At 43.9% G+C, this 18,615-nt stretch overlaps 2 protein-coding genes across 2 annotated transcripts in view; one reads left to right on the top strand and one right to left on the bottom strand.

The window, feature by feature from the left end:
• The first annotated feature begins 1,826 nt into the window (after positions 1 to 1,826).
• Positions 1,827 to 4,419, top strand: CHRAC1 (chromatin accessibility complex subunit 1). Its single transcript, XM_066175505.1, has 3 exons — positions 1,827 to 2,131; positions 2,747 to 2,873; positions 3,592 to 4,419. The coding sequence occupies exons 1-3, from the start codon at positions 1,994 to 1,996 to the stop codon at positions 3,735 to 3,737; spliced, it is 411 nt and encodes a 136-aa protein (XP_066031602.1). The 5' UTR covers positions 1,827 to 1,993; the 3' UTR covers positions 3,738 to 4,419.
• Positions 4,420 to 6,503: 2,084 nt separating this feature from the next.
• AGO2 (argonaute RISC catalytic component 2) overlaps positions 6,504 to 18,615 on the bottom strand; it is a 57,094-nt gene continuing 44,982 nt past the window's right edge. The window contains exon 19 of the mRNA XM_066175493.1: positions 6,504 to 18,579. Within this exon, the coding sequence (XP_066031590.1) occupies positions 18,471 to 18,579 (109 nt within the window). The 3' untranslated portion in view covers positions 6,504 to 18,470. The remainder of the gene's footprint in view (positions 18,580 to 18,615) is intronic.

The following is an 18,615-nucleotide window of genomic DNA, read 5'->3' as shown; positions in this document are numbered from 1 at the left end:
TGTATTCTGGAAAAGCTCCTGCTCTTCTCTCTCATATTAAGCAGAGGTAATTTAGTGGCCTTAGCAGATTTATTACCAATACAAACCATCAGGCATGTTGTTTGTAAAGCATACTGGAAACTTTTAAATTGAAGCCATTAATGAATTGATGCAAAGGATGTGTCATCACTTCAGGAAGCGCTCACTTGCCCTGCAGCTCTTACCAAAACAGACAAAGGCAAACTTCTGGAGCCGACACTCCCAGAAGTAAAACCCCATCCACAAGGACGTTCCTACACAGCAGGCTCCCAGCGTAAACGTGGGAAATGTGTTAATAATGAAGATGCAGCCCCATCATCACTTCATAGTTTACATGTGCCCTCCACACCTCCCCCACAGCTCTGACAACTGTCGGGATGACCAGACACATTCTACATTGTACCGTACTACAGCTGCAGAGGTGTTGAGCAGCCTGTAATTACGGTTTGGGTTTAAAATTCTGTAGGCAGTGGCCTGTAATTGGGATACACACAGGAGATGCCCAGTTGCCATTAAAAACAAGCTCCCCACAGTCCCGTGCCAGCCTGGGGCTGAGGAGCCATGATGAGAGGGGAGGAAGGGGAAGGCGCAAGGCTGCTCCCACCTGTGCTGGGGCAGCAGGAATCCACCCAGGTGGGAAGAGTGACTGGAAAGCTGCTCAGCACAAAATGACCGGGTGGAAAAGGACCTGGAAGTTCTGGTTGACAGCGGCTGAACGTGAGCTGGGGTGTGCCCAGGTGGGCAAGAAGGCCGGTGGCATCCCGGCCTTCTGTGTCAGCAAGCATGGCCAGCAGGACCAGGGCTGTGATTGTCCCCCTGTGCTGGACACTGGGGAGGCCACACTTCGAGTGCTGTGTCCAGTTCTAGGCCCATCAGTTTAGGAAGGACATTGAGGTGCTGGATCATGTCCAGAGATGGGACACAGAGCTGGTGAAGGGGTTGAAGCACAAGTCTGATGAGGAGCAGCTGAGGGAGCCGGAGGTGTTCAGCCTGGAGAAAAGGAGGCTCAGGGGTGTGACCTTTTCACTCTACAGCCACCTGGTGATCGATCAGTTTGGACTCCATGATCGCAGAGATCTTTTCCAGCCTATTTGATTCTGTGATTCTATGAAGGGACTGGCAGCCGGAGCCTCCGGAGCCTCAGCGTGCCCGGGTTCCGCCGGGCCCGCTGCCCGCCCGCGGCGGGGAGGAGAGAGCCAGCCGGGCCGGGGGTGCTGCTTGGCAGCGGGGGCGTCCCTGTGCGCGGCCCTGCATTGTAGGGAGCTGTAGGGAGCTGTAGTCCCGGCAGGCGGCGGTTCCCGGTGCTGTAGGGAGCTGTAGTCCCGGCGGGAGGCGGTTCCCGGTGCTGTAGGGAGCTGTAGGGAGCTGTAGTCCCGGCAGGAGGCCGTTCCCGGTGCTGTAGGGAGCTGTAGTCCCGGCGGGAGGCGGTTCCCGGTGCTGTAGGGAGCTGTAGTCCCGGGCAGGAGGCCGTTCCCGGTGCTGTAGGGAGCTGTAGTCCCGGGCAGGAGGCCGTTCCCGGTGCTGTAGGGAGCTGTAGTCCCGGGCAGGAGGCCGTTCCCGGTGCTGTAGGGAGCTGTAGTCCCGGCAGGAGGCCGTTCCCGGTGCTGTAGGGAGCTGTAGTCCCGGCAGGAGGCGGTTCCCGGTGCTGTAGGGAGCTGTAGTCCCGGCAGGAGGCCGTTCCCGGTGCTGTAGGGAGCTGTAGTCCCGGCGGGAGGCGGTTCCCGGTGCTGTAGGGAGCTGTAGTCCCGGGCAGGAGGCCGTTCCCGGTGCTGTAGGGAGCTGTAGTCCCGGGCAGGAGGCCGTTCCCGGTGCTGTAGGGAGCTGTAGTCCCGGGCAGGAGGCCGTTCCCGGTGCTGTAGGGAGCTGTAGTCCCGGCAGGAGGCCGTTCCCGGTGCTGTAGGGAGCTGTAGTCCCGGCAGCCGCCGCCTACAGCTCCCGGCGGGCCGTGCCCGCGCTGCCGCGGGGACGGGCTGAGATGGCGGCGGCGCGGCTGAGCGGCACCGAGAACCGTCTGGTGTCGCTGCCCCTGTCGCGGATCCGCGTCATCATGAAGAGCTCCCCGGAGGTCTCCAGCATCAACCAGGACGCGCTGTTCCTCACCGCCAAGGCCACGGTACCGGCTCGCCCTGCCCTGCGCTCGGACCCCCGCGCCTCCCCTTCCCCGGCTGAGGGGCCTCTGCCTTCGGAGTGATCCCGCGGCCCCGGGCCGGCCTCCCGCTTCCCTTCTCTGTCCGCATCCCGAGACTGAGCTGACCTTAAAGCTGCCCCGAGCCTAGAGTCATAGAATGGTTTGTGGTGGAAGGAACCTTAAAGAGCATCTGTTTGCAAACCTGCCATGGACAGGGACACCTTCTAGTACCCCAGGTTGCTCCAAGCCCCGTCCAACCTGGCCTTGGACACTTCCAGAGATGGGGCAGCCGCAGCTTCCCTGGGCAACCTGTGCTAGTGCCTCACCACCCTCACAGGGAAAAAATTCTTCCTGATATCTGATCTAAACCTACTTTCTCTCAATTGGAAGCCATTCCCCCTTGTCCTGTCACGACATGCGCTTGTAAATAGTCTCTCTCCATCTTTCCTGTAGACTCCCTTCAGGTACTGAAATTTACCGAGTGTCTGCACTGAGTGCCCAGTGTGTGCGCAGTTAAATAGGGTGCTTCTGCCTTTAGACAGGGATCAACGGTATGTGTGAATTCTTAGTCTGATGACTCAGTTTTGTTTTAATTTCTAGGAGCTTTTTGTTCAGTATTTGGCTACGTACTCCTACAAACACGGGAGAGGGAAGGAGAAGAACGCTCTGACTTACACTGACCTGTCTCATACAGCAGAAGAGTGTGAGACCTTTCAGTTCCTTGCAGGTATTGATAACACAAGGCTATTTTCTGCTTTGGAAAATGAAACCTTGCTCTTGGTGCTCTGTTTTGTGAGGAGCCAGTTCTTCTACTGGTCACTGATTTCCTGCTTAGCATTCAACTGGAACTCACAAACTACCTGCCTAAAAACATTTTTTTGTGAATGGGGATTTTTCTGCTGCCTGTAAATGATGCAGTTACACTGTATACAGTTCTCAGGATATTGCCTTAAGCATTTCTTAAAGTCCAGCAGTTCCATCTGAAAGCTTTCAGCCTGTGAAAGAAGTTATGTGGACCAAAAATGACACATAGAAACCTGTATGTTTCGAGAAAAATGATCCCTCTATGCTTTTAAATACATATGCACAGACACACATTTTTACTGATATTTGGATTTTATATTAATGGCTTGTTGGATCTATGGCAGTTGAGCACTCTGTTTTTACATCAAATAATTTACATCAGCAGACAGTAGAAGTTGCCAGTGATCAGTCATGAAATAGAGTCTTTATCTTTGGTTACTTATACCATAAGTGGGTAACTCCCTCGTACTCTTACAGCTGTGTGTGCGTCAGGCTGACTTACCTGGTTATTCACCTAAGGTTTGTTAAAAATATTAATATTTCTATTTGACTTAATTTCATTAGTGGTTTAGATGCAACACTGTTAATGAGGCAATACAAGTATTCAAACTGACTATAAGAACAATAATTCTGCCTTTCAGATATCTTGCCAAAGAAGATCCTAGCTAGCAAATACCTAAAAATGCTTGAAAAAGAGAAGCGAGATGGAGAAGTGAGGGAAGACAATGATGAGGGTGAGGAGGAAGAGGATGAAGACAAAGCTGTTGGTGACAGTGTTGGATCTTAAGGCCAATGGAGAATTGTTTCATAGTTGATCATTTTCTGTTGTATAAAGGATGTTATTTTTGTGACTGAGAATCCAGATGCTGGATATATTTATACACTGAGCCATCTGCTTTTGCTTTGAGAAGTTTAGAAATTGAACTGTATACTCGTTGGAGAATGGAATTCTTCCCTCAGAAACACGGCAGGGGTAGGAAGAGACAGTGCAAACCTGACAGCAGAGCTTGGCCAGATGATTTGAAATTACTTTGTCAGACAATCATTACCCAAATTTAAAATTTCTTACAAGCAGCTTTCAGTTCAAAAGCTCCCAAAGTGGACCAAGTCCATTTAAAAAGTCTGTAAAAACAGCCATGTGGGCACCCAAATGGGAGAGGAGGAGATCCATCCCGAGAGCTGATGTGGTTCTGCAGCTGTGGTGGTAAATGGGGTAGAAAATTATGTAAATATGTGCATCTAGAACCCTTTTCTTGAATGAACTCCACTTCTGCAGTTTCTCTTGCCAAAATGCGCATTGAAGTCTGTTAATTGTGGGTTCTTGAGAATGAGCAGCTCCTTTACCATGTGAGTGACATTTGGTTTTGGTTTGTTTTTCTTTTTTTTTTTTTTTTACTACAGATAGGCAACCGTCCTGTGTAGAACTTTACATGTAACTTTTTAAAATAAACGTTTTGTATGAAAACTGACCAATGGATGCAGAAACTTCCTGTAGTTCTTTCCAGTTTCAGTCAGTGTGACAATGTTTGCAGAGTGCCATGATCAGTCTGAGAGAGAGAAGTGGCCGAGATCTGTCTCCAGGGGTGAAAAATGCCCCAGGTAAGCACAGGAATGTTCACAGGTAATAAGAAGCTCCCACTCCAAAAAAAGCTGGGCAGCAAATCAGCCAGGAATTTGTGTCAAGCAACACCCTAACTTGGAGGGCATGGTAAAGAGTTACCAGAACTGAAGAGCTGAACAGCTTCTCTTGGGTTGAAGGCACAGCCACACTCAACTTCTCTTAAAACACAGCAGGGAGCTCCAGCCTATCCGCAATCCAGCATATTCCATATTCTAAGAAAGCCAAATGGAGCTTAGGCAGGTAGGACCAGGGGCTGGCAGAGCTACTGAGCCACACCAGAAATGCTCCTGCTGTTTTAACAGATCGGAGGATGCTGTGCTGTAAAAAATTTCGCTGAAGTTGCCAGAAATGAAAATTCTGTTCTACCAGGAATGCTGCAGTGAGTGCTGAGTGGAGCTGGATCCCTGGGGAAATTGCCAAGTGGGTGAAGGCAGAACTAAAGCATTGTTCCAAGAGCTGGTTCGTGCCTTCTTTTTTTTTTTTTTAATATTATTAAAAGTGCATGGAGATGTGTGGGAAACTGAGTGTGGAATGCTGTTTGTGAGGAGGGGGCTGCCAGTTTCTTGGGAAAGAAAAAAAGATCCACCAGCACAAAACTGCACAGCGATTCTCTAGCAGAAATAGGGATGAGGGCAACAAGCAAATACCTGAACCGTGGATGGGTCACAACCAAAGAGGGGAAAAAGCCTCAAACAGCCCTGGCAGGGGTCTGACCACAGCCCCAGCCCCATCCCCGCACCCTGGGGAGAGGAGGCAGGAGGGAAAGAGGAAAAAGGGACTGGGAAAGGGGTGGAAGATGTTTTCATTTTTGACTTAGTTTCACACCATCTAATTCCACTTAATTTGTCAGTAAATTATATAATTTTCCTTCTGGTCACATCTGTTTTGCCCATGACAGCAACTGCTCAGTGACTTCATTGTACCTCAACCCTTGAGCTTTTTAATCCTATTTTCTCCCTCTGTCCAAACTGCATCATTTAACAGGAACTTCCTCAAAGGTGACCAAGTATCTTGACCTGTTTAAGGTGCTGTGGGATTTTAGGCGGTGGAATACAGGCCAGGGGACACTTTCCAGGAATAATTATTATAAACATGTTTTTATCTTTTTCCCCCTACACCACCAGTTTGTGAGACCCTTCCCCACTTCTGCCATCAATGCTGCTCAAAGGATATGAAGCTTCCTAAACTTGCCAAAATAACAACTGTGGTTACAAAGTATAAATCACCACATTTCATCCCTCTTAGAAGCTTCCTGTGGGATGATGAACATACTCTGTGAATTCCTAGCACAGAAGAATGTGCACACCCTTCTGGATTCATTCATCCAGAATCCTCGATGGGGACTTCAGAGCTGCCAAAATTTGCCACAGCCCTCTCCAAGGCCCTGCATCTGCCAAAGCTTGTTGCCATCAAGCCAGTGAAGGGTTATTTGTTTTCCCCAAGAGCCTGACACAGAGCAAAACCTCATCCAATTCAAAGTGGCGTTTCAAAAAACAAGGGAAAAAATAAAGGGAGGAGACCGCTCTGACAGCATTTCATGTTGTTGAGTAAAACCAATCTGGGTTTGCAGGGTTGGCCTCCCAGAAGAAGCTCCTTGGCATCCTTGCAGTTCTGTTGGATGCTTCATAGTCACCACCAGGTGCTACGTTTTCTTCATTTAAAAACTGATCACTGTAGGGATTCACTCAGAAAGAAAAATTAAAAAATCATGTTCCAAAACCAATTCCCGGATTACAACTTGTAAGCAGTTAAAGCAGCATGGATTGTCTCTGGCTGGGCACAGAGCGGGTGGGAGCACAGGGAAACATCCAAACACAAACAAGGGGAGAAATGCAAGGGAGGGCAATGGACCAGAGATTTTGGCAGTCTCACAGTAACTGCAGAAAATGGCCAAATATTAAATGAAAAGACATCAAACAGTATCTTGTAAAGATGAGGAATTTTATTTTATTGACATACTATGAGGCAAAACAAAATCGACACCATACAAAATAACTTTATAAAATATCATTCACATCATTATTTTGTCAGGAATTACAGCATTCTGAGCTTGTTACAAGTCTTATGTTTTGAGGTGAAAAACACTATGCTAAATCTTTAGTATTAGTTGTATATATACAGTAAGAAACCAGAACAGAACCTGTTAGGTTTTTCATGACTTTATTGCAAAAGTAGTGCAAACTATTTTACCTTGCAAGCTGTAAAACAAACTTGGAAAAGGACCCACCTAAGCTTAAAAACATGACAATAAATGCTCAATTTCACAGCCTTTGAAGCTTCCTTCAACAGTTATCAACAAAAATTCCCCATCTCTGCACATTTTTAGATTTTCATTGACTCGGAAATGAAAGATAGAGGGTGGATCTGCAGTAGGGGAGCAGGCAGAGAACAGGAGGGTCCTGCTCCAATGTGGGGCACTGCTCTTACCCATGGATTTGGGGAATCACCCCCAAAACACCCCCAATGGGGCAAGTTTGGTCACTGTGTGCCCCCACTAACTGCCCGTTTCCACACTTGTATTTGAGAAAAGAGTCAAGAAAGCAGAACGAGCTCCAACAAACCATAATTAAGAATTAGGAACATGTATTGTCTGTTTTAGGAATATAGTATCCTTTTCCTCCTTTTCCTGAAGTCTATAAAGCGAATTTCCATGGTCCCCCTCCCCGTGTGTGCACACTGCAGGGCACATCCCATCCCAAACTCCCGCACGATTCCCAAGGCAGGATACTACATTCTGCGAGATCCAGAGAAAACAACGGCCTAAAACACTACCGGGGTCCCCCAAAGCAAACAGGTAGCTAAGTCATCTCCTAAAAAACCAGAAAAGCAAACGAATGCTACATGAAAAATGTTAAAGAAACAAAATGCAGCATATTCAGGCTCTTTTTTTTTTTCTCTTGAGGTACCTATATAAATATTACCTTCTGCCCAAAGTACGATTGGTTTCGTTAAAAAACTGAAGTCCTTATCATGAGCCAATTGCAGGGCAAACATTATTACTGAGAAAGTGCAACCATGCTGATCATTTATCTGCAGCATATTAAAGGATGATTAGGCTTTAGAAAATATAGCTTAAGTCTAGACCTGATGGAGCAGTTTTATAAAAACACTGAACAGAGGCATTTTCCTTTTGTTTGAGTCTCTCTGCAACAGAAAGCCTTAGGAAACAGCTTGGAAGTCCTGCCATGATGGAATGTCAGCACTTTTACAATCCCATTTACAGATTTTTTTTTTCTTTTCATATTTAAACTAAATACAATTTTACAGCAAAGATTCCCCCTCTGTAGTAGGTACTGGTAAAAAGTGGATTTTTTAAAAAATTTTTTAAACTTCAAAAAATGATAGCGTATCACAACTTAAAGCTTTCTGAAAAGGAATTCTTCTTCAGTAAAAAAGGTTCACATAGTAGAAAAAACACATAGTTGTAAACTGTTACATACAAAACTGTGGAAAGGTCAAAGATGTTTTATTCCCTCACCCTTACACATGTATCCCTTCCTTTTATATTTATATATATACACATACACACAGAAAGTCGTGTGCTATGTGCATATACAGAGACACAGAGATCTGGGGTCAGGATTAAACATTTCCAAAACCTTCTTTATTGGGTATTTCTCTTTGCCTAGGTCAGCTGTGATACTTTAATTTACAACTTGCTAGACCGAAAAATATTTTCAAATTCTGTTTTTTGTGGCGCGGTTAAAAACTCATTTTCTGTTTTCTAACAGGAAGATGAGTTTTGATTGTTGTACACTGGGGAAAAAAAACAGAAAGGCACAAAGAATAGAACTCAAATCCAAGATTGTTGTCTCGGAACAAGAAACCCTAGCGTTTGGGCTGTGGATGGGGTCGGTTTGGTCACCTTTGCCAAATCTCCTTGACAATTTGAGTAATTAGCACCCAACTGGTTACATGAGGTAGATCCAAATTGGAAAAAAAAATAAAATAAAAGCAAGCTGGGTCCCCAACACTTTTTTTCTTTTTTTTTTTTTTTTTGGCCTCTATTTAAAATGTTTTAAGGATCCTATGTCAGTCATAAGAAGTGGAAGCGACGGCACCTACCCGAAGCAAGCACGGAATTCAAGAATGGCTTTTTTTGGGATGTAAAATTTGAAGTGTTAAATCACAATCCTCCTTCAGGCAGTGATTTGCTGGCAGGGGGAGGGAGGAGAATATGTTTGACAACAAGGACAACAAAAAGCTGGGATTTGGGAAAGCCTGTTTGGGGTCAGCTGTCAGAGGAATCCCCAAGAGCCCGCAGCAGCCAGCGCCCAAAGAGGCATCACAGTACAGACAGCTACAGGTGTCCCTTATTTCTCAGGTCAGGAGACTGCCTTTAATAACACAGAAGCTCTACAGGAACACCCTCCTGTCATTAAACAGTATTTTTGCATACTCTGAGAGAGGAATCTGACACATTTATCATTTAGTTAAGGCTTAGCTTAAAGTGGCGTGGCCACACAGCATCGCACAAGTGCTCACCTACGGCAGCGAGAGAAGCGATGGATTCATTCCACCCCCTGTGACCTCCCAGCACTGCCAAGTGATGCCTCCAACGTCCACTGGAAACCCCACAGTGCCAGGGATGCCCTTCAGAGACAGCCGAGGGTAATTCTGGGCCAGGCTTTGCATTACAAGTGCTACTCTCACGCAGCCAGCACTAATCATTTCAATACTGCAAGCACGAGAACCACAGAGATGCAACACACACACAAAACTACTCAACACACATTTAGTACCACTTGGAACAACCTTAACATCATAACTTTTTTCCTCAAAAAAAGACCAAAAAAACAAGACAAACTTTAAATGGTCATTTTGATTAGAGGGAACATTTACATTATGAAGCTTCTGGATTGATTTTTGGTTTTTTTTTTTTTCAGTTATTTTATAAAAAATAATTTTTTAAAAAATTTGAAACTATTAAAATGAAAGATTAATAAAACCTTAACAGATAAAGTCAGTTAATTTTGCAATGTACCAAAATTAAAGCAAAAAAAAATAGATTTAATCAATACATTCTGTTTTCCATTTCGCCCTCCCAAGATCAAGTCAACCACTCTGCTGCACAGAAATCTGGGGCTGGATCTTTACTTATCAACTGCCCTAAATGCTGAAATCTTTGTGATTGTACAACTAATAAAACACTGGAAAAGCCAGGGAAATTGTGCTTGTTACTTCCAGCCAAATACTGCCTTTGTATCTTTTAGACAACCCAGGCACTGTCCCCTGTCCTGCCACACACACAGACCTAGCAAATCTACTAAGCTTTACCAACAAATTACAGAAAGGAAGTGGTAACACTCTTCAGGACAGCACAGAACTTTGCCAGCTGTAATTCCTCATTGCACCTCACTGAAAATTTGATTTTCCAAGATAAATCTAAAGCTTACTCCTTAATGCTTTTTGATGGTTTGTTTAGGTGGGGTTTTTTTCCTGTTATTTTCTTTAAAATGCAATTACCAAGTTGTCATTTGTAAATGAGATGAGCAATTGAAGGGCTCAGTCACTAGGTTTCATGAGAAAATATATCAGGAATGGCAAAATTTGGGTCAAATCCTTGGTTTTTAATAGCACAGAAACAGTGCTATAAAACAGTGAGGTTTGAGCACCTCACAGCTGATGCAGAACTAACTTTGGTGAAATCTAGAAACACAATTCACTGCATGTCATGTAGGTACATGAGAGATCTGATCCAACGCACAGCAGCTGAGGTTTTTGGGGTGCCCATAAAGCCCAGACAGGATCTGCTTTGAGTCAAGTACATGTCAGGCAAAAATGTGCAATTTCACAAAAACTGGCACGGGTGAAGCTTTCTCTATTCACGGCTTCAAAACCAGGAAAAACTGATAAATACAGAAAAGGGTCCACATGATTTTTTTTTTTTTCCTGACAGGAAATCTAACCTAATAAAGCAAACACAAACAGCACTAGCCAGGGATTAGAGACTCCCAAGCTTGCCTGCTGACCTGTTCACCATTCATGCTTGCCAAGCACACTCCAAAAAACAAAAACCATAAAATGACCAGAAAAGTCTAAATTTATATTTTGGAGACAACTCCCAGCCTTGCTCCCAGGTCAGACAGCATCTGCAAACCCTGCTGATGAGCAGAGAGCAGCTGTTCCAGCAGGTGGTTTAGTTGTGCTTTAAGAAGGGAGGAAAAAAACCCCAAAATTAAAGTCTGTGGTTCAACAGCACATCCAAAATATGGGGAAAAAATAGAGCTAAAACCTGTGCATTCCTGAGAACCCTGTGGAAAGGATTATTCCCTTTGATACAGAACTGCCATGCAACCCAAGGCTCCTCAAACCACACAGGGAGGTTGGCTGGGGGAAGAGCAGCCACAGGCAGGTTTATGATGGATCTGCTGAGGCAGCACATGGACAAATCCAAAGGAATCGCTTTTTTGGGGGATATCTAGGTGGGAGGAAGGAGCAGCCACAGGCTGCATCTGGTGCTGTGGGTCTGTAGTGCTGCCACATGCACAGCTCCCACAATGAACTCCTGCCAACCTCCCATCCCTCCAGACCCAGCAGCGCCCCTGCCCCTGTCCTGGCCCCAGCCAAGTCAGAGTTCCCTGCCACCACAAATCCACTTGGGGAGCTCCCTGCCAACCTTCCCCATTTGGGATGGGGCCAGCAGATGGGTGCAGGGTGGAGGATCTCTGAGGGGCACTTGCCGGGAAGCCAGAAGGAAAACTAAGAATTAAACTGTCACCTTAGCAAGTGCTTAAATTGGAAATTTTGCAAGGAAATGTCTCCCCTCACTTCCTCTCTCATTTCCCCAAGGGTTGGGGTGTTTCTCTTCTCAAGGGCATGAGCAGCATACAGCACAGAACTCCTTAAACTTCCTGATGATCCTGGGTCTGCCTTGTCTGGAAAACACAAAACTCTGCTTTCATCAATGACACAGCTGTTCAGCATCTCTGCACAGTGCAAGCCCTGCCAGCAATAGTGTCCACGATCTGCAGCGCACAATGTAGTGAAACATCTTCTCCAAAGCAGCTGTTTACCTTGCACTTCACACTTCTGGGGGGGCTTTGTTAAATCATGACTGAGAACTGAACAAAACTGACAGGATTTTACCGCAGTTATTAATGAGTTGATTTATAATGGCTTATTCAGTCAGTTGCAAAATCTGGGTTCCAGAAAGTCAGGACAGCAGCAATCCACCTGCCATGGATGAGCTTCATCAGTGTCTAGACCCAGAGATTAAGGGAAGGAAATTGCAGGGAGCACAGAATCCCAGGAAACTCACACTGATAAGCCAAAAATCCACAGCAGAAAGCCCAGTTTACTTGTAAATAAAAATCAACTTTAACACTGCTATGAAACCACATCAGCACAATGTGTTCCAACAGGTATTTCTGTCAGCAGAGTGGTTTGTTCTGAGATGAGGAAGCTTGTTTGGAATAACTGTAAACAAAATCTGATGTATTAACAGAGTTTTCTACAGTTTCATTTCAGGTCACTTAAAGCACCCTCAGTCCACGTGCACTTACGTCAAAGGTTGAGTTTTGACCAAAGCTTTGCACAGAATTGACACTAAATAATCCCAAGATGAACATACTCGAGTTTGGGATTGGTTTCTGGTGTTTTGATTTGGGTTTTTTTCCCCACATTTTAAAGTTTATAATTTTCTGAGCAGAGAATAAAGTATTTTCATTCTTACAGTCGCGTGTCAACTTACCTAAAAAACACATTAAAAAAATAATCCAATACATATTTTTTGCCTCAGACTCAAAATATATTTCAAGCACCTTCATGTCATTTGCAGAGAAAACCTGATATTTTCTGGCCAACAGGTAAAGTACAGAAACATTTTTCATTTGGAAAACAACAGTATAGAAACTCAAGTGAAGGGACAGGTCACAGAGGGAGCTGCTGCTATGGAGTGACTCTGACCAGAGGCAGATGTGCCAGATGTGCCACTTGCCAGGTCTGGTTGATGCCTTAAGTCTTAACTTTCTTATTTTTCAGATTCTGCACTGCATTAGTATATAACTCTGAACTTCATATAGAGTGTTAGCAAGTTCTCCTCACAGTGTGGTTAGACAAAACAACCCTTTTCCAGCCCCAGAACCAAGAATGCCATTGCAGCTTCAGGCCCAAAAAGTACAAACGGCAAATTGAGGAGAGCAGTCTGGGAGGATGGGACTTCATAAGCTGAAGCTGTAATTGGACAATTAACCCCAATGTGTAAATGGATCAAAACTTGTAAAAGTGTGAAAACTCGTGACCCATTGCCCATCCTGGGTGTTGCCTCGGCCAGGCCCTTGTACTGCCCAAGGTGTATCCTCTGAAAGCCTTTTAATAAATACCTACTTTATTCCTTTAACACTGTCTGGCCCCTGTTCTAGGCAGCCTCTCCAGGCATCATGGTACCCTCTCAATACACAGGGATGTCTCTGGAAGACAGAGAGAAGGCTGAGCAGCCACCCAGGATCACAGTATGGCACTGCCACTTCCCAGTGAGGAACAGACCAGAACAAACCCAGTCCCTCTGGGAGCATTTTGGCTGTTTAGTGGGAGGTTCACTTCAGTTAATTCTTCCATGAAGGAATACAGGAGGTAGCCTTGAACTGCACCTGCTTTGTAACTCAAGATTCTCACAAAACCCACTTTTGTAGTGATTTGGCCAAGCAATTACATTCAAATTAACACTTCAAAGAAACGACTCTGACAAAGCAACTGAAACATGAAATGGGATTAAACAGATTCTGTGCCACACCAAGCACACACAGAACCCCCTTCCCATATCATCTGGATGAAACCCTTTCAGAAATGCATCTTTCCAGTCATTAACCCTCAGAAACAGAAGGCAGAACTCGCTGGTTTGCATCCTAATGTCAGACAATGGGGCTGAAGTTGGGGTCTGTCCTGTCCCAGAGGGTCATGGAAGCAAAAGGCAATTGCTGATGGATGGGACATCCATGAGCAGGCAGAGGTGACACCATTCCTTAGCTCAGAGCACTGAAACATCCACTGCACTGCCAAATCCCACAGCAAGACATTGTAACTGGATCCCAAATCCCTGGAATTCCACTAATTCTGCCACGTCCACTGATTCTGCTTCCACAACAAAAGAATCAGGCAAGAAAGGAAAACCTGTGAGAGCTACAGCTGACAATCCAAATATTACATCAATGCCATCAGTCAAACTGATACCAAACTGGCATTTGAACCTCGCACAGACAATGAGCACAGTGAGAGCTGCAAATCTGCATCTCTGTGGTCTGGGAGAAATGTGCACAGAGGAGAGAATGAAATGTTTTACAAATTCAGGCAAACCCTAAATATTTCCACTGTACTACAGCAACTGTGCCCTTGTTGGACTGATACCATAATGCACACGAAGTGTAACAGCATTTCACACCAAAGCTCCTGTCTCAACACTGGAAAACATGGCAGTATTCTGGAAAATATAACAAGGAATGGTAACCCCAGCATTTCAGTATTTGCTGTACAGAGCACTATTTACAGTATTTTCAAACAGCTACAGCAGATGCAAAAAAAAAAAAATCTTACAGTAAAAAGGGAGTTTAGACAAACCCAAAAATCAGTGCAATTACCTTCTACTTGAAGTTTTCCTTAAGAAAGATGGTCATGTGTGCATCAAGAAGCGTGTTACCAAATGGAATATAAAAGTAAAAAACAAAGGACCGCCCTGCATTAGGAATGGGGAAAGCCACACAAAGAGAGATGCTATGGCAGGAGAAGAGTATTAAAAAATAGGAAAACAAGTGAGTTTAATTACACTGGTCTCAAGTGTTAAAAATACTGAGAACTCTTCTTACATTCCTTTAGTTAATGTGTAAAAGATGTCTTAAAAAAAAAAAAAAAAAAAGTCCCTTATGGGTTATTTATGCCACCAGAGACGCTTATTTGACTGAGTCTGCTGTTTAATCAAAAGCCTTTGGGCACATACACAAACAACTTTAGTCAGAAAGAAAAACTTAGAAGCATCTTAGAAACTTCAATCTTTTTAGAAAAAAACCCTAAACTCCTCACACCTACTCTCCAGAAGTTTTAATTTGAAATCCTTGAGGAAAAATCTCTTGTCTTACGTTATAAAAATGATCCAACAAGAACAAGACTCTGTTACAACAGACAAAGGCTGCAGGAGTTGTTGAGAGAGGCAGAATTAAAGCCAAACTTTCACAACCTTTTTGCTTTTGCAATCGGGGAACGCTGCCTGGGGGCCTGGATGGAGATCAAAGGTATTGGTATTTGTTACCTGACAGATCAAGAAACGAAGGAATTCCCGTGCCAAAGCTTCTGGAACATGGAAGATCATTGATTGTAACTCACAAAGTCAAATATTCTAAAGCAAATCAAGCCAAAATAAGGAGCTCTAATAAAACAAGTGATCTCACTCTGTACATCAGTGCATACATACACACAAGTGTTAAATTGCATAGGGCTGTCTTAAATGCCACATAAAGGCAGACACAAATCCACCTCCTTCCAGCATTTCCCAACAGGACATTTGCTCCTAAGGAACAGCTCAGTTGTTTCCTGGGTGCTGGAACAGATGGAGTGGACTCGGTACTCTGTTCAGCCACTGGAGCAGAAATTTCCACCACCAAGCAAACCTCTTTATTGCATTAGATTTTGCACATCAGGGAAAAAAGCCAAACTTTTAAGTAATTCGTGTCTTCTGATAGTACTTGTCACCTCCCAAGAGGGGAATTTCACACTTGCTGATGCTGTTTTGGGGGGGCTGTGCAGTGGGACTCCTTTGCAGAGTCTGGAAAATGCCCAAGTGGCCAAGGGTGGCACAAATTTGGTTATTGCTGACCTGACCTGCACAGTGACCCAGAGACTCAGAGCAGTGACCTTAGCTGGCACTCCTCCACCAGCAACCTGGGGGAGACTGAGACTTCTTGAGCTTTGTGTTGACCTGAGATGTTGCTGTTCTACACCAGACATGTGGGAGGTACAGAATAAAAAATAATACCAATATTTTAGGTGTTTGTGGTGAGTTTTTTTGAATAGGAGATGTTCTTGAATATGTAATTTATATTAAAAACATTCCCAGAAAGAGAGGTGCTGGACTGCCAGTATGCTGTACTTCACAAAGAGTATATAGCTAATCAGTATTTTTTTTTAAAAAAGGCTTTAAATTATTCACTAATTCACCACTGGTGGGAGGGAAAAGGAGGGAGACACAAGGCATAAAGAATTAGCAGTATTAGAGGCTTAGAAAGACCTGTAAAAGGTAAAAATGTCCTGAAATGCACAGAAACATCCCAAGTTCTTCATACTGAGGGAAGGAAAGCTACACAGAATTTCTGCTCATTCCGAGAGGACACACAAACAAGAGCTACTCTCAGATTAAGCGCCTGCCTAAAACTCCTTTTCTCACAAAGGAAACACCTTAAACAGGATGCAGTGCAATCCCAGGCTGCTTCAGAAATGAGATTTGAGGTCAAGACACATCCTGCCCTCCTCACCCCATCTGACCACCTGTACAGTTTCATTGTCCCAGATCTGCACGGAAAGAGGGGGATGAATTTCACATCCAAGAGGTCTCTGCATAACAGACAGCAAATAAGTTAAAATGATGTCTTAAAATGGATGATCTTTATCCTATTTGATAAGAAGAATTCATATAAAAATAATTCTTATATAAAACTCTGCCAAATGAATATCTTCACTGAAATAGGAAAGCTCTGAAGGAAACACAGAGAAGTGCAACACACCCACCAAGGGGAGGATTTGCAGCTTAGGGGTAATTGAGGGGAGGTAGGTACAACCTCGCTGGCACACAGCAAGACAGACAATGCTACCTAGGATTTGCTTCAAATTTACAGAAATCTGAATTTACAGAGCTATGACCAAGAAGACACTCCGAGCCAGCAGGCTAATCACCCAATTAGAATAGTACAAATATGGTAACTCCATTAACAGGTTCTACATTCCACCTACAAAACACCGACAACCAACGCACTGCTACAAGGTGAAGATCTGAACTGGAAGTATGTACCTAGAGGTCTTTATGCAGCAAAGGTTGGGCATTTTCTAGCTTATCCAATACCAGCTGCTTGCAGCTGACCTGCTCTGTGGCCCAGAGCTCTGCATGGGTTAAAGCTACTTGCCCATCCCAGTGGCCAGAGGTAAAAGTGTCCAAACAGAGACTGAGCAGCTGCTCGGAGAAAAGGGAAAAGACAAAGCAAAATCCATCAGTCGAAGAGAATGAAGGTTTTCCAACCTGCCTCTCAGCATCTTGTTTCAGTTATCCCATGGAAAAACAAAGATCAAGTCAGCATAAACAGCTTTCCTGGGCTTTTTCCATTTTCTCCTAAACCTGCTCATGGCATCGTCATTAGTGCAATGGTTTACATGTGTGTTATGGTTTTTATGAATCCAGTGTGCAAACTAACAGAAGCATCTGTCTAATAATTATCAGTTTTAATTAATGCTTCTCCTAAGAGAATGGCAAAACTCTCATGTTTCCTACGGTTCTTATGCATAATGAAGAGAGTTTCACCTCCCTCCCTACGTAAACTTCAGTTTCCTAATGTTTATCTTTACTGCATAGATTCTCTGACTTCTGCCTAACTTCCAGCGAGCCACTCTCCTCTAGCAGAGCTCCTGCTTCACCACTACTCAACATATAAATAAAATACAATTGGTTTGTGCTTGAATGAATGTAGGATGTTGGTCTTGTGTGCGTCTGAACCGCAGAGGTAAAACCTGCTGTGTTGTGTGCACGTTGAAAAAGCCTTTCTGCAAATCCCAAGCTACAACAGACACTGGCTGCATCTCTCTCCTCTCATCACGTTGATTGCATATTTTTTCTTTTTTGCATTTGAAGAGTAATGTCCCCACAAAAAGGATTTTACTTTCTAAGTTCAAAGCATTCTTGATATGTTAACAGAAGTATAATGAGCACTCCTTAGTAAATAAAAATAAATAACAACATCTAGTCTATCACATTAATACTGTGAAACATATATAAAATTTACATTAACTCAAACAACAGTGAAAAAGGATTGTACTGTATTTATCACCACAGACCCGTATTCTTTAGAGACTTTGGAAAGTAAGTGTCACAGTCCTGTATGACAAATCCTAGTTAGCTGTCAGTATGATTTAAAAAAAATCTTTACAAATTTTTTTAAATGGCACATTTTCTTCTGCCAATCTAACTGGAGCTATTAAAAGCTTAGGTACAGGTTTCTTTTCTTTTTTCTTTTTTTAAATGCATCTTTAGTCTATGAAAAACATTTTAAAATGCAGCACAATAAAAAACATTCAAGAACAAGCTTCAGAAAATACATTTGCCCTTAGACACACAGAGAATAATCTGAGAATAATCTTTATAAGACATTTAGAAACCAGAATTTTGTCACGCTCTTATTTTGAAAATAAAAATTTTGTAAATGCATCTAGAATAATCAAGGCTTCATAAATACTCAAAAAATGCTTTGCTTTCCTTTGTACTAAAAGCTGATTCACAGCGTTTTAGCTCATCAAACCTCAGTATGAATTAGATCTTGTCAAATTATCAAAAGCAACTCAGTGAACAGCAAACTGAACGGGGAATTTTGTGGGTTGGGTTGTTGGTTTGGTTTTTTTTTTCTTCCCTAAGCCCTGAGATTGCAGCTCTTGATTTAATTATAAAACCTGGGTCTGTTTTATACCAAGCAGCTCAGAGATTTTTTGGCAAACCACATTTCCGACAACAGCGGGGTTTGGTACACAAATGCAGTTTGTGATCAAGTCTGAAATTCTGGACGGAAGGCTTCCTTGCAAATGGGAAAGAAAGGAATAAAGATGCATCACTCATTGCTGGCTGTCCCTGGGGTGGGGCATCTGTTGGTCTAAGTGCAGCTGGTCTGGTGTGAATCCAACTCTGCCTTGTCCGGAGTCGCTGAACATTAAAACATGTCAAGCAAAGTACATCGTGCGCAGCGTGTCCTGGTGCACCTGGACTGCCTTAGCAAGTGCTTGGTGATCTCTGCCATTGCTCTGGCCAGAAGTGTGGCTTCCTTCAGCACTGAAAGAGAAGGGAGGGGGGGAAAAACAAAAACCA

The sequence above is a fragment of the Chamaea fasciata genome, unplaced genomic scaffold (genome assembly GCF_029207755.1).
Source record: "Chamaea fasciata isolate MVZ Bird 193981 ecotype frontalis unplaced genomic scaffold, bChaFas1.0.hap1 SCAF_1, whole genome shotgun sequence".
Taxonomy (NCBI): Eukaryota; Metazoa; Chordata; class Aves; order Passeriformes; family Sylviidae; genus Chamaea; species Chamaea fasciata.
This window is presented reverse-complemented; position numbering and strand designations above follow the sequence as displayed.